The following is a 16110-nucleotide window of genomic DNA, read 5'->3' as shown; positions in this document are numbered from 1 at the left end:
ATATATATATATATATATATGTATACATACAGCAGAGGTGGGACCAAGTCATTGCTTTGCAAGTCACAAGTAAGTCTCAAGTCTTTGCCCTCAAGTCTCGAGTCAAGTCCCGAGTCAAGACAGGCAAGTCCCGAGTCAAGTCCAAAGTCAAGACTGGAAAGTCTCAAGTCAAGTCCCAAGTCCTGCATTTTGAGTTTCGAGTCCTTTCAAGTCCTTTTAACCACAGACTAATATATTTGCACAGACTGTGTATGCTTTTAAAACGCTGTATTTATTTATTAAAACAAGTGCATTTGAAATTGCAGGGAAAAAAATAGTGCTGACATTGCACTTCATAATAGCACTATTAACCAGTTATTTTAAACATTTAACTCATTCCTTTACAGAATAAACACATTTGAAAAAACAAGTGCAACTGTACTTATTTGTACAAAAGTGTTAACATTGTATTTCCATGGCATATTGCATTGTAACTAGTTCCACAGCAGTTTATATCCTGTTCTTACCTTATCTCATTGATCTCATCTCATACTGTATGTGTGTTTATGTGTGTGTACACATGAAAAACATAACAAATACATGAACAAAACAATGAACAGAGTTGTACTTTTTAGATGTCAGGGCCCTATGCAATATGTACACATATTTTTAATATAGTATACATTTTAACTGACCTTTATTTTACTATGTTTGTCTTTTTGTTGGTGGCTAAAATATGCGGTGCTGCTGACCGCCGTCTAACGTTACGTTACTGTGTGTGATACATTGACTAACGTAACGTTATGTGTAGGTACCTCATGCAACCCTGCTTAAAAAAATCACTTCAGAAAAAGTATGAATAAGGTAGTGAACTGCAGTGGACGCAACATATTGCCGTGTTGGCAATGACGTTATAACCATAGACATCTTATAACTAGACGCATCATTGGCAATTTGGCCGCCATCTTGAAGTGGTGATGAGGAGCCGGCGAACAGCCTAAACTGACAGTTGACAGGTAGAAAACAAAGATGCCGGGCTGGTGTTCAGCGTTTTCCTACTCAAATGAGCGGACTGTTGAAAATAGGAATCGGGGGATTACTTTTCACAAGTAAGATTTAACATTAAAGGCCTACTGAAACCCACTACTACCGACTACGCAGTCTGATAATTTATACATCAATGATGAAATCTTAACATTGCAACACATGCCAATACGGCCGGGTTAACTTATAAAGTGACATTTAAAACTTCCCGGGAAATATTCGGCTGAAACGTCGCGGTATGATGACGTATGCACGTGACGAAGTCAGAGTAACGGAAGTTATGGTACCCGTAGAATCCTATACAAAAAGCTCTGTTTTCATTTCATAATTCCACAGTATTCTGGACATCTTTTGCAATTTGTTTAATGAACAATGAAGGCTGCAAAGAAGACAGTTGTAGGTGGGATCGGTGTATTAGCAGCAGACTACAGCAACACAACCAGGAGGACTTTGTTGGAGCGCTAGCCGCGCTAGCCGCCGACCTCACCTTGACTTCCTACGTCTCCGGGCCGCCAAACGCATCGGGTGAATTCCTTCGTCCTTCTGCCGATTGCTGGAACGCAGGTGAGCACGGGTGTTGATGAGTAGATGAGGGCTGGCTGGCGTAGGTGGAGAGATAATGTTTTTAGCATAGCTCTGTGAGGTCCCGTTGCTAAGTTAGCTTCATTGGCGTCGTTAGCACAGCATTGTTAACCTTCGCCAGCCTGGAAAGCATTAACCGTGTATTTACATGTCCACGTTTTAATAGTATTGTTGATTTTCTATCTATCCTTCCAGTCAGGGGTTTATTTTTTTGTTTCTATATGCAGTTAAAGCACGATGCTATCACGTTAGCTCGTAGCTAAAGCATTTCGCCGATGTATTGTCGTGGAGATAAAAGGCACTGAATGTCCATTTCGCGTTCTCGACTCTCATTTTCAAGAGGATATAGTATCCGAGGTGGTTTAAAATACAAATCCGTGATCCACAATAAAAAAAGGAGAGTGTGGAATCCAATGAGCCAGCTTGTACCTAAGTTACGGTCAGAGCGAAAAAAGATACGTCCATCACTGCCTCTCAAGTCGTTCACTGTAACGTTCCTCATCTACGAATCTTTCATCCTCGCTCAAATTAATGGGGTAATCATCACTTTCTCGGTCCGAATCTCTCTCGCTCCATTGTAAACAATGGGGAATTGTGAGGAATACTAGCTCCTGTGACGTCACGCTACTTCCGGTACAGGCAAGGCTTTTTTTTATCAGCGAGCAAAAGTTGCGAACTTTATCGTCGATTTTCTCTACTAAATCCTTTTAGCAAAAATATGGCAATATCGCAAAATGATCAAGTATGACACATAGAATGGATCTGCTGTCAACAAAAGCACCTTGAGGATTCTGGCGGGAACTCTCGTTCAACCCTTTTTCGATTACGCATGCACCTCCTGGTACCCTAGCACCTCCAAAACCCTCAAATCTAAACTCCAAACATCTCAGAACAATCTAGTCAGGTTACTTCTAGACCTCCACCCCAGATCCCACCTCACTCCTACCCACTTCTCTAAAGTGGGCTGGCTCAAGGTGGAGGACAGAGTTAAACAACTTGCACTGAGCCTAGTCTATAAAATCCGCTACACCTCCCTGATACCGAAGTACATGTCAAACTACTTCCTTAACGTAAATGACCGCCATAACCACAACACCAGGGGGTGCTCCACTAACCACGTTAAACCCAGATTCCGAACTAACAAAGGTCTTAACTCATTCTCTTTCTATGCCACATCAATGTGGAATGCGCTCCCAACAGGTATAAAAGAAAGGGCATCTCTATCCTCCTTCAAAACCGCAATAAAAGTTCACCTCCAGGCAGCTACAACCCTAAACTAACACCCTCCCCGGATTGCTAATAATCAAATGTAAACAATCAAATGCAGATACTTTTTCTTTTTCTTATGCCTTCTGATCTCTCTCTCTCTCTCTCTCTCTCTCTCTCTCTCTCTCTCTCTCTCTCTCTCTCTCTCTCTCTCTCTCTCTATGTCCACTACTTGATGTCCATATCCTCCCCCCACCCCTCCACACCCCTGATTGTAAATAATGTAAATAATTCAATGTGATTATCTTGTGTGATGACTGTATTATGATGATAGTATATATGATAGTATATATCTGTATCATGAATCAATTTAAGTGGACCCCGACTTAAACAAGTTGAAAAACTTATTCGGGTGTTACCATTTAGTGGTCAATTGTACGGAATATGTACTTCACTGTGCAACCTACTAATAAAAGTCTCAATCAATCAATCAATCAATCAATGCTATTCCCGTTTAAATAAAAAAAAATCATTTCAGTAGGCCTTTAACATATTATTGGTTGTATTTTATGAAAATAATATTACCACAGAGTTGAGAAGGAGCAAAGATCTTCAATATTTGTATGTGAAAATCACAAATAAATCTTCTGGGGGAGGATGACCCCCCTACAGGGACAGCGTGGCGAAGTTGGTAGAGTGGCTGTGCCAGCAATCGGAGTGTTGCTGGTTACTGGGATTCAATCCCCACCTTCTACCTTCCTAGTCACGTCCGTTGTGTCCTTGGGCAAGACACTTCACCCTTGCTCCTGATGGCTGCTGGTTAGCGCCTTGCATGGCAGCTCCCGCCATCAGTGTGTGAATGTGTGTGTGAATGGGTGAATGTGGAAATACTGTCAAAGCGCTTTGAGTACCTTGAAGGTAGAAAAGCGCTATACAAGTATAACCCATTTATCATTTATTTATTTACAGGGGTTTGGTTTACAAACTTTCAGCCCCACCTACAACAAAATTCACCAGCCGCCACTGATTATGATGCATTCTCATTTTAGGCAAAATATAAGACAATACTTTCTTAACAGTATAATTGTAACCAGGAATAAGTCTTCAAGTAACAATATTCAAATACTAACATTGTTGGGTAAGACAGAATTTGGTTTTATTCTGAATCCAGTGAAACATATTGGTGGTTTTAGCTGATATAAAGACTTTCAGGTGTTTATTTATGTTTAAGTATTTGGCAGACGCTTTTATCCAAAGCGACATACATAAAAAATACATATATAAAAATCACTGTCAACATTATCATTTTAGGGAAGAATGTAATACAAAATATCAATACAAAGTGTCCAGACAGAATAAACTCTCTGCTGCTGCAGCAACATAGATACAATCTATAAGATATATAGATATCTAATGTATTCATACATTGTTTATGTAGGATATACGCATGTATATATAACCTGATCATATTGTTTCTTCAATTTAAAAATAGCTGACCGTTTTTTCCCCCTTCTCTGGGATTATATTCCCAGTTTTGATCTCGGACGTCTGGTCACTTATAGCGTATAAATAAATAAATTATAAATGGGTTATACTTGTATAGCGCTTTTCTACCTTCAAGGTACTCAAAGCGCTTTGACAGTATTTCCACATTCACCCATTCACCCATTCACACACTGATGGCGGGAGCTAACCAGCAGCCATCAGGAGCAAGGGTGAAGTGTCTTGCCCAAGGACGTGACTAGGATGGTAGAAGGTGGGGATTGAACCCCAGTAACCAGCAACACTCCGATTGCTGACACGGCCACTCTACCAACTTCGCCACGCCGTCCCTGAATAATATATAAGAATATTATATTACTGTTAAGCAAACTATGAATAATAAAACACACCAAAACATGTGTCCGTTATCATAGCTACACGTATGACAAAAAAGCGCGTGAAAATCAGTGGTATTCAGTGAGGTAAGATGAATTAAATGCGCTGACAGTTCATTGCTCCTGCCAAATTAATTGCACTGAGTGGAGCGGATCACCACTCCAAGATGGCGGCCCCGCGTCTCGTCTGCGCCTGTAGGCAGTAGCGCTCGATGCTGCGTCTACTTATAAGATGTCTATGGTTATAACGTTAGCAGTGAGTTTGCAGCCTCACTGATTTAACTACACAGCAAATAAAAGTCACGTTACTTAGCCAATAAACGTTATCTTACATTCAAAACTTACCCTTCTTTGTGCAACTTCAAATGTCGAACGAAGTTGGAAGTTGTTGCGTCTCCGTCTGTAATATTCGAACAGCGTGATTTGCATACGGCAATTCGTTTTTTGTTGACCAAGTCGTAGTTTTTATACCCGAACGAAACCAACTTTGGCATAATTGTTTCTCACTGGCGCGTTGTTTGACAACTCTTGTTCATTGGTTGTCCTGCAATTTGATTGGATGAATGCTGTGTGATGAAAACAACGTAGCTCTAATTTGATTGGCTGTTGTACTGAGAGCACACACGCTGACACGCAGCACACACGCTGATAGACAGACACGTGCAAAATGAAAGATATGGAGCGCTCCCAAATAACTTTTTAAGCTTTGGGTTTTGGGGAAAGTAGCAAGTCATGTCAAGTCAAAAGGCTCAAGTCCAAGTGAAGTCACAAGTCATTGATGTTAAAGTCTAAGTCGAGTTGCAAGTCTCTTTACATTTTGTCAAGTCGAGTCTAAAGTCATCAAATTCATGACTCGAGTCTGACTCGAGTCCAAGTCATGTGACTCGAGTCCACACCTCTGACATACAGTATGTATACATATATATATATATATATATATATATATATATATATATATATATATATATATATATATATATATATATATATATATATATATATATATATATATATATATATATATATATATAAGAAATACTTGAATTTCAGTGGATTCTAGCCATAAATATACTCCCCCCTTAACCCCCCCAATCTCCTGAATTCGGAAGTCTCAAGGTTGGCAAGTATGGTACCAAGTTATATGCCTGAGGTGTACGGCGGCAACAATTGCTAAAAAGGTTAGCATGCTATCAGTTAGCGTGTGTCACGTGCCAAGTTATATGACTCTTAAGATGTACGGCTGCGCAATTAGGTAAAAAAAATAGTTAAGAAAGTTAGCATGCTAACATTTACAAGCCTTACAGCATTCACAGAAAAATAATTTGGAGTGCATGAGAAAGTGGAGAGAAAACTTAATGTTTTAAAGAAGTTGCACCTTGGTTTTCGTACGTCTCCATTTTGACATGATTTTTTGCGGTGGCAAATTCTTGCCCCGTTTTCGTACATACTGTCTCACTTAATTAGTCGTTAATAGTTTGTGTAGACCACACACCTGGCGACGGAAGCGGCTACAGTAAGTACGTTAACTGGTAGCCTTAATCGCCACTGGAGGGCAGCATTGCTCTCACAACTTCCTTTTCTCCCTCCTTTACGTCTGAGTACTTTTACTTTCATTTGAGTTTGACAGCACTGCCATGAAGACACTTGTGTGGCATTTAAGAATGTTGGGTTAAAAACATCACCTGCATGTTTTAGTTTGCTTGACATTATTTTCCGAATGAGGCTACCTGTCATGGTGTTAGAGTGTAGTCGTCACTGAAGTACATCAAGCATTCTGTTAGACAGCACAGTATATTACACTTTACACCTTAGACCTGTCAAAAAAAATGAGATTTTGATCTAATCGCGATACTTCTATTGTTGTCTTATTTGTATTTGACTTTATTAAATGTTTGGGTAGAATTTTATTAAACAAAACCAGTTTTTCTAAGTAATATAACACAGTTTCAAAGCTGTTTGTTTAATTTATGGAGGAATGTTGCACCCACTGTTAGTAAAAAAATGTTGATTTTGAATCGGCAATTGATTCTGAATCAAATCGTTACCCCCAAGAATTGAATCGTGTGGTGCTCAAAGATTCACAACCCTACTACACGTACACATTAAGCATACATATTACACGTACACATGACAAATTACACGTACGCATTACGCATACACATGACAAATTACACGTACACATGACAAATTACACGTACGCATTACATATACACATGACAAATTACACGTACACATGACAAATTACACGTACGCATTACATATACACATGACAAATTACACGTACACATGACAAATTACACGTACGCATTACGCATACACATGACAAATTACACGTACACGTGACAAATTACACATACGCATTACATATACACATGACAAATTACACGTACACATGACAAATTACACGTACGCATTACGCATACACAAAACAAATTACACGTACACATGACAAATTACACGTACACATTACGCATACACATGACAAATTACACGTACACATTACGCATACAAATGACAAATTACACGTACACATGACAAATTACACGTACGCATTACATATACACATGACAAATTAAACGTACACATGACAAATTACACGTACGCATTACGCATACACATGACAAATTACACGTACACATGACAAATTACACGTACGCATTACATATACACATGACAAATTACACGTACACATGACAAATTACACATACGCATTACGCATACACAAGACAAATTACACGTACACATTACGCATACACATGACAAATTACACGTACACATTACGCATACACATTACAAATTATACGTACACATTACAAATTACACGTACACATTACAAATTACACGTACACATTACGCATACACATGACAAATTACACATACACATTACGTATACACATTACAAATTACACGTACACATGACAAATTACACGTACGCATTACATATACACATGACAAATTACACGTACACATGACAAATTACACGTACGCATTACGCATACACATGACAAATTACACGTACACATGACAAATTACACGTACGCATTACATATACACATGACAAATTACACGTACACATGACAAATTACACGTACGCATTACGCATACACAAAACAAATTACACGTACATATGACAAATTACACGTACACATTACGCATACACATGACAAATTACACGTACACATTACGCATACACATGACCAATTACACGTACGCATTATGCATACAAATGACAAATTACACGTACACATGACAAATTACACGTACGCATTACGTATACACATGACAAATTACATGTACACATGACAAATTACACGTACGTATTACATATACACATGACAAATTACACGTACACATAACAAATTACACGTACGCATTACGCATACACATGACAAATTACACGTACACATGACAAATTACACGTACGCATTACGCATACACATGACAAATTACACGTACACATGACAAATTACACGTACGCATTACGCATACACAAAACAAATTACACGTACACATGACAAATTACACGTACACATTACGCATACACATGACAAATTACACGTACACATTACGCATACACATGACAAATTACACGTACACATGACAAATTACACGTACGCATTACATATACACATGACAAATTACACGTACACATGACAAATTACACGTACGCATTACGCATACACATGACAAATTACACGTACACATGACAAATTACACGTACGCATTACATATACACATGACAAATTACACGTACACATGACAAATTACACATACGCATTACGCATACACAAGACAAATTACACGTACACATTACGCATACACATGACAAATTACACGTACACATTACGCATACACATTACAAATTATACGTACACATTACAAATTACACGTACACATGTCAAATTACACATACACATTACGTATACACATTACAAATTACACGTACACATTACGCATACAAATGACAAATTACACGTAAACATTACGCATACAAATGACAAATTACACGTACACATTACGCATACAAATTACACGTACACATTACGCATACAAATGACTAATTACACATACACATTACAAATTACACGTACACATTACAAATTACACGTACACATTACGCATACACATGACAAATTAAACGTACAAATTCCACGTACATATTACGCATACACATTACAAATTCCACGTACACATTACAAATTCCACGTACACAATACGCATACAAATTACAAATTACACGCACACATTACAAATTACACGTACATATTACGCATACACATTACAAATTACATGTACAAATTACACTTACACACGACACAAACATTACACATTCACATTACAAATTACACGAACACATGACATGTACAAATTACACGTACACAAACATATTACAAATTACATGTACATTCGACAAATTACACGTACACGTTACACAAACATTACAAATTACACGTACACTTTACAAGTGTACACATTACAAACTACACGTAGGCATTTCATGTACATATTACACGTACACATGACATATTACACGTAGACATTACAAATTACACGTACACATGACATGTACAAATTACACGTACACAAACATATTACAAATTACACGTACATTCGACAAATTACACGTACACGTTACACAAACATTACAAATTACACGTACACTTTACAAGTGTACACATTACAAACTACACGTAGGCATTTCATGTACATATTACACGTACACATGACATATTACACATAGACATTACAAATTACACGTACTATTCCATGTACACGTTACAGTGACCATAGACCGCTTACCTTTATCCCTTCGCCGTAAATGAGGGGGAACTTCAGGTCGTCATCCTGGATGGTTTTATAGGCCCTGTGGAATCAGACCCAACACTTTTTGAACAGATATCTCTTAGAGGTATCCTGAGCCAATATTAATATCAGTCCAATATCAACAAACACACAAGTCATGGATTATGTAAAATGTTGTATACAAGAAGTCCTGTTTACTTGCCCTCCAATAAACACACACTTTCTTCTATTTACCTCAAGTCATTTACAACATGCAACTTTTGTCCTGAAGAAGGACATCTTTCACAAACCTCAGCGTTTGAATTTGGACGCTTAAAAGTCACCCCCTTGGTTTGTGGTATAAAAATTGTGCAACGTTATGTTTGTAGCGACAAAACATGAAGTTGTTTACTACCTGGTAGTGATGGGTACCGTTCACATTTGAACCGATACAGTACCAATTCCTGGTACCTGGGGAATTTTCGGTACTTTTGCATGTGTTAATTGTTTGATGTCCATCCATCCATCCATCCATCCATCCATCCATCCATCCATCCATCCATTTCTACCGCTTGTCCCGTACGGGATCGCGGGGGTTGCTGGAGCCTATCTCAGCTGCATTTGGGCAGAAGGCGGGGTACACCCTGGACAAGTCGAGTTTGATGTTAAAATGTTATTTTTTAATGTAACATCAAAAAAAGGCTGATTTATAATATCTTGTTTTGTCATTACATTGGAGTCTCATTTGCAATGCAGTTGCACTTCCAAGACATTAGATGGCAGTACTGTACAGGCTATCTATGGTATGTTGTCTAACTAGGAAGTAGCTGAATGTGATATGTTGCGCCCTACAAAGTGTTTATACTGTAATTGTGCCAGCTGTTTGATTGTAACGTTCATCTTAGTTGTAGTTTTCATTACTAATGTGGAGGCGTTGAAATCGCCATGTAAAATCGCTAATGCTAATAGTACCCTGTCTATGGCAAATCCAATGTAAATTAGCATTGAGCTAGCGTATTTTGGAAGAGTGGAGCCTTACTTTATGTTTGAGTGTTTTCTACCAAGCATACTTGCTTTGTTGGTGTTGAAAATTGAACATTACTTAGAGGACGTTTGTAGAGATGTCCGATAATGGCTTTTTTGCCGATATCCGATATTCCGATATTGTCCAACTGTTAATTACCGATTCCGATATCAACCAATACCGATGTATACAGTCGTGGAATTAACACATTATTATGCCTAATTTTGTTGTGGTGCCCCGCTGGATGCATTAAACAATGTAACAAGGTTTTCCAAAATAAATCAACTCAAGTTATGGAAAAAAGTGCCAAATTTATTATTGAAGTCACAAAGTGCATACTTTTTTTTAACATGCCTCAAAACAGCAGCTTTGAATTTGGGAAGGGGTGGGGGGGTGGGGGGGAAGCGGGGGGTGTATATTGTAGCGTCCCGGAAGAGTTAGTGCTGCAAGGGGTTCTGGGTATTTGTTCTGTTGTGTTTATGTTGTGTTACGGTGCGGATGTTCTCCCGAAATGTGTTTGTCATTCTTGTTTGGTGTGGGTTCACAGTGTGGCGCATATTTGTAACAGTGTTAAAGTTGTTTATACCACCACCCTCAGTGTGACCTGTATGGCTGTTGACCAAGTATGCGTTGCATTCACTTGTGTGTGTGAAAAGCCGTAGATATTATGTGATTGGGCCGTCACGCCAAGGCAGTGCCTTTAAGGTTTATTGGCGCTCTGTACTTCTCCCTACGTCCGTGTACCACTCCGTACAGCGGCGTTTTAAAAAGTCATACATTTTACTTTTTGAAAACGATACCGATAATTTCCGAACTGATATTGATAATTTCCGAACTGATAACGATAATTTCCGATATTACATCTCTAGACGTTTGTCTGAGTGCGCTGGACTGATTGTTCACGTGAACCGTCTGCAACCGGACGTGACGTCACGTGCAACAAAGGTATGGAAACATGGCACCGTTTGATTTTACGTGAACCTGGTAGTGAGGACGGAAATCGGTGGGGGCCTATAAAAGTACTGAATTCGGTACCCATCCCTTTTTTTTTAGCGCACTGTTTAAAATATAGTGTGTTTTTTAATCCAGCAGATGAGCACTATGAAACAATAACGCAGTGCAGTGTCAATACAGGTAGTGAGTGGGCCATACATGTACTGAGGTGTCATTTAGCCATCACTTCATCCAGTGCGTGATTATAAAAAGAATGTACTTATATTTTATGTGCCTATATTGATGAAGGGAGACGTATGGACGTATGGACTGAACCTCAGATGACCGGGCCCGTCACATGACCGTCACATGACCATGACTCTTCACAACTCCACATTTTGTGGCTCACTCACCATCCCGACATGGTGAAGTCGCGGTACAGCATCCTCTTCCCCACGTCCTTCTTCTGCACTCTCCTCGGGAACTCCAGGTGCGTGAACTCGTTCCCCAGCAGGTGAGGCTGCATGAAGGCCTGTTGGGCGGGACACATCGCCATGGAGACAACAAGGGGGGGGGAAGGTCAGCGGGGTTGCTAATACGTGACGGACAGGAGGCGTGGTCTTCCTACCAGGAACTGCAGTCGCTGTCTCTCTGACTCGGGCGTGAACTCTCTGGACATGGGGATGACTTCCCCTCCCCGGATGATGACGGCTCTGAGCGGGACAGGAAGTTGTTTTTTCATGGCTGCAATACGCTTCTTTGCTTTTATGGAGCACACATTTAAAGGTGCAAACACCCACCTGGTTTCTCTCTTTTACGTGGGTGAAACACCTTTTACTGTGTTATGGGCCTGCTGCCAAGCATGTTAAGTATGCTAACTTTTCCTATGTTATCATGCTAACACTTTAGCTCATTTTAATCATTTAGACCTAAAAATGTTTTCATACTTTTCGCCATCTCACAAGTATGCTAACTGTTCCCATTATAACGTTTTATGCTAGCTTTTTAACTACCGTATTTTTCGGACTATAAGTCACAGTTTTTTTCATAGTTTGGCCGGGGGTGCGACTTATACTCAGGAGCGACTTATGTGTGAAATTTTTAACACATTACCGTAAAATATCAAATAATATTATTTAGCTCATTCAGGTAAGAGACTAGACGTATAAGATTTCATGGGATTTAGCGATTAGGAGTGACAGATTGTTTGTTTGGTAAACGTATAGCATGTTTTATATGTTATAGTTATTTGAATGACTCTTACCATAATATGTTACGTTAACATACCAGGCACGTTCTCAGTTGGTTATTTATGCGTCATATAACATACACTTATTCAGCCTGTTGTTCTTTATTTATTCTTTATTTATTTTTAATTGCCTTTCAAATGTCTATTCTTCGTGTTGGGTTTTATCAAATAAATTTCCCCAAAAAATGCGACTTATACTCCAGTGCGACTTATATATGTTTTTTTCCTTCTTTGTTATGCATTTTCGGCTGGTGCGACTTATACTCCGAAAAATACGGTAATTGTATTTGTTTCAACCTAAAAATAATGGCTTTTCATATTTGGTGCCATCTTAGAAGTATGCAAACTTATCCTATATTGACATGCTAACATTTTATGCCAGTATATTAGCTATTTGTATTTGTTTAGAACTAAAAATCATTGCTTGATATTTGGCGCCATCTTATGTTATCATGCTAACTATAGCATGCTAACATTTTAGCTATTTTGAATAATTTAAACCTAAAAATGTTTTGATACTTTTTGCCATCTCGCAAGTATGCTAACTGTTCCCATTATAACGTTTTATGCTAGTTGTTTTTTTTAGCTAATTTCTTTTGTTTGAACCTAAAAATCATGACTTTTGATATTCACACCATCTTACAAGTATGCTAACTTATCCTATATTAGCATGCTAATGTTTTACACTAGCATTTTTGCATGTTTAAACCTAAAAATCATCAATTTTGATACTCTGCTCCTCTTAGGCCTATGATAACTTCTATGTCACCATGCAAAATGTATCATGCTAACGTTTGCGCTAGCATTTTAGTTAATTGTATTCATTTAAACCTAAAAATCATTGCTTTTCATTTTCACACCATCTTAGAAGTATGCTAACTTATCCTATATTACCTGGCTAATATTTTACGTTAGCATTTTTACATATTTTGCATGTCCAAACCTAAAAATCCTCAATTTTGATACATGCCGCCATCTTGGACGTATGATAACTTCTATGTCATCATGCGAAGTTTAGCATGCTAACATTTATGCTGGCATATTAGCCAATTTTATTCGTTTAAAACTAAAAAGAATTGCTTGATATTTGGCGCCATCTTAACCCTTGTGTGGTGTTCGGGTCTGTGGGACCCGTTTTCATTTTTTATTAAAAGAAAAATGGTACAATGAATTAATTTTTCAAACTGAGACTCCCACACTTTGGCTCATTTTCTGTGAAGAACATATATCAGAATACATATTTAATGACCACACACCATACACCCCCCTACACATTTCTATTACATATAAGATGTCCTGGGTCCACTGTACCCGGGGCTAATAGAAGTGTGGAAATTGATGTTCTGTGTGTAACACACTCCCACCCACCCACACACACACACACACACACACACACACACACACACACACACACACACACACACACACACACACACACACACACACACACACACACACACACACACACACACACACTCACACACACAGCAGGCCTAGACAGGAGGAGGACAGAGTGTAGGTACACAGAACATCAGAGGGTCAAATGTGCGAGAAAATGAGAGCAGACAGTGTTGACAAACAATGTTGCAACCTTGTGTGGGATGCAGAAACTGGCAGAGAAATTTTCCGTGCAACGTTCATATTGTTGTTACTCAGCCATCGTTTGTGGGTCTGATGGACCCGTTGCCTTTTGTGGCTTTTAATGCCTCACAATCAAACACTTTTATGTTAAAATTCAGAACAGATGTTTACCTTATCCCAATAAACATATGTTCAGTATTTTAACATAAAAGTGTTTTATTGTGAGGCATTAAAAGCCACAAAATGCAACGAGTCCATCAGACCCACAAACGCTGGCTGAGTAACAACAATATGAACATTACACAAGGGTTAAAAGTATGCAAAAGTATCCTATATTGACATGCTATCATAAGCATGCTAAAATTTTATGCTAGCATGTTAGCTAATTTTATTCGTTTAAAACTAAAAACCATCGCTAGCATGCTAAGATTTTATGGTAGTATATTAGCTAATTGTATTCAATTAAAACTAAAATATATGGATTTTGATAATTTGCATGATCTCGCATCATCTTAATTTGTTTACATGCTACCGTTAGCACGCTAACATTTTCTGCTTGCAGCTTAGCTAATTATATATGTTTAAACCTAAAAATCGAGGATTTTGACACTTTGCGCCATCATGCAATTATGCTAACTTACCATGACTTTAAAGGCCTACTGAAACCCACTACTACCGACCACGCAGTCTGATAGTTTATATATCAATGATGAAATCTTAACATTGCAACACATGCCAATACGGCCAGGTTAACTTATAAAGTGCAATTTAAAATTTCCCGCAAAACTTCCGGTTGAAAACGTCTGTGTATGATGACGTAAGCGCGTGATGTCAATGGTTGAAACGGAAGTATTCGGACACCATTGTATCCAATACAAAAAGCTCTGTTTTCATCGCAAAATTCCACCGTATTCTGGACATCTGTGTTGATGAATCTTTTGCAATTTGTTTAATGAACAATGAAGACTGCAAAGAAGAAAGCTGTAGGTGGGATCGGTGTATTAGCGGCTGGCTGCAGCAACACAACCAGGAAGACTTTGACTTGGATAGCAGACGTGCTTTCCGACGCTAGCCGCCGACCGCATCGATGATCGGGTGAAGTCCTTCGTCGCTCCGTCGATCGCTGTAACGCAGGTGAGCACGGGTGTTGATGAGCAGATGAGGGCTGGCTGGCGTAGGTGGAGAGCTAATGTTTTTAGCATTGCTCTGTCGAGGTCCCGTAGCTAAGTTAGCTTCAATGGCGTTGTTAGCAACAGCATTGTTAAGCTTCGCCAGGCTGGAAAGCATTAACCGTGTAGTTACAGGTCCATGGTTTAATAGTATTGTTGATTTTCTGTCTATCCTTCCAGTCAGGGGTTTATTTCTTTTGTTTCTATCTGCAGTTAAGCCCGATGCTATCACGTTAGCTCCGTAGCTAAAGTGCTTCGCCGATGTATTGTCATGGAGATAAAAGTCACTGTGAATGTCCATTTCGCGTTCTCGACTCTCATTTTCAAGAGGATATAGTATCCGAGGTGGTTTAAAATACAAATCCGTGATCCACAATAGAAAAAGGAGAAAGTGTGGAATCCAATGAGCCCTTGTACCTAAGTTAAGGTCAGAGCGAAAAAAGATACGTCCTGCACTGCACTCTAGTCCTTCACTCTCACGTTCCTCATCCACGAATCTTTCATCCTCGCTTAAATTAATGGGGTAATCGTCGCTTTCTCGGTCCGAATCGCTCTCGCTGCTGGTGTAAACAATGGGGAAATGTGAGGAGCCTTTCAACCTGCGACGTCACGCTACTTCCGGTACAGGCAAGGCTTTTTTTTATCGGCGACCAAAAGTTGCAAACTTTATCGTCGATGTTCTCT

At 39.0% G+C, this 16110-nt stretch overlaps 1 protein-coding gene and 1 long non-coding RNA gene across 6 annotated transcripts in view; one reads left to right on the top strand and one right to left on the bottom strand.

The window, feature by feature from the left end:
* Positions 1-16110, bottom strand: part of LOC133660120 (protein phosphatase 1H-like) — a 163618-nt gene that overhangs the window by 6531 nt on the left and 140977 nt on the right. For all 5 annotated transcript variants that reach the window (XR_009827773.1, XM_062063283.1, XM_062063282.1 and 2 more), the window contains 3 exons: positions 12056-12140; positions 11841-11959; positions 9489-9552 (listed from right to left, as the gene is read on the bottom strand). Coding sequence is in view for 4 of the 5 variants with exons in the window: in XM_062063283.1 (XP_061919267.1) it covers positions 9489-9552; positions 11841-11959; positions 12056-12140 (268 nt within the window). In the remaining variant the exon portion in view is untranslated. The remainder of the gene's footprint in view (positions 1-9488; positions 9553-11840; positions 11960-12055; positions 12141-16110) is intronic.
* Positions 1-16110, top strand: part of LOC133660121 (uncharacterized) — a 57353-nt gene that overhangs the window by 7165 nt on the left and 34078 nt on the right. The window lies entirely within an intron of this gene.

This window comes from Entelurus aequoreus, linkage group LG11 (genome assembly GCF_033978785.1).
Source record: "Entelurus aequoreus isolate RoL-2023_Sb linkage group LG11, RoL_Eaeq_v1.1, whole genome shotgun sequence".
NCBI lineage: Eukaryota > Metazoa > Chordata > Actinopteri > Syngnathiformes > Syngnathidae > Entelurus > Entelurus aequoreus.
The sequence above is the reverse complement of the archived record's forward strand: the minus strand, read 5'-3'. Positions and strand labels throughout refer to the sequence as shown.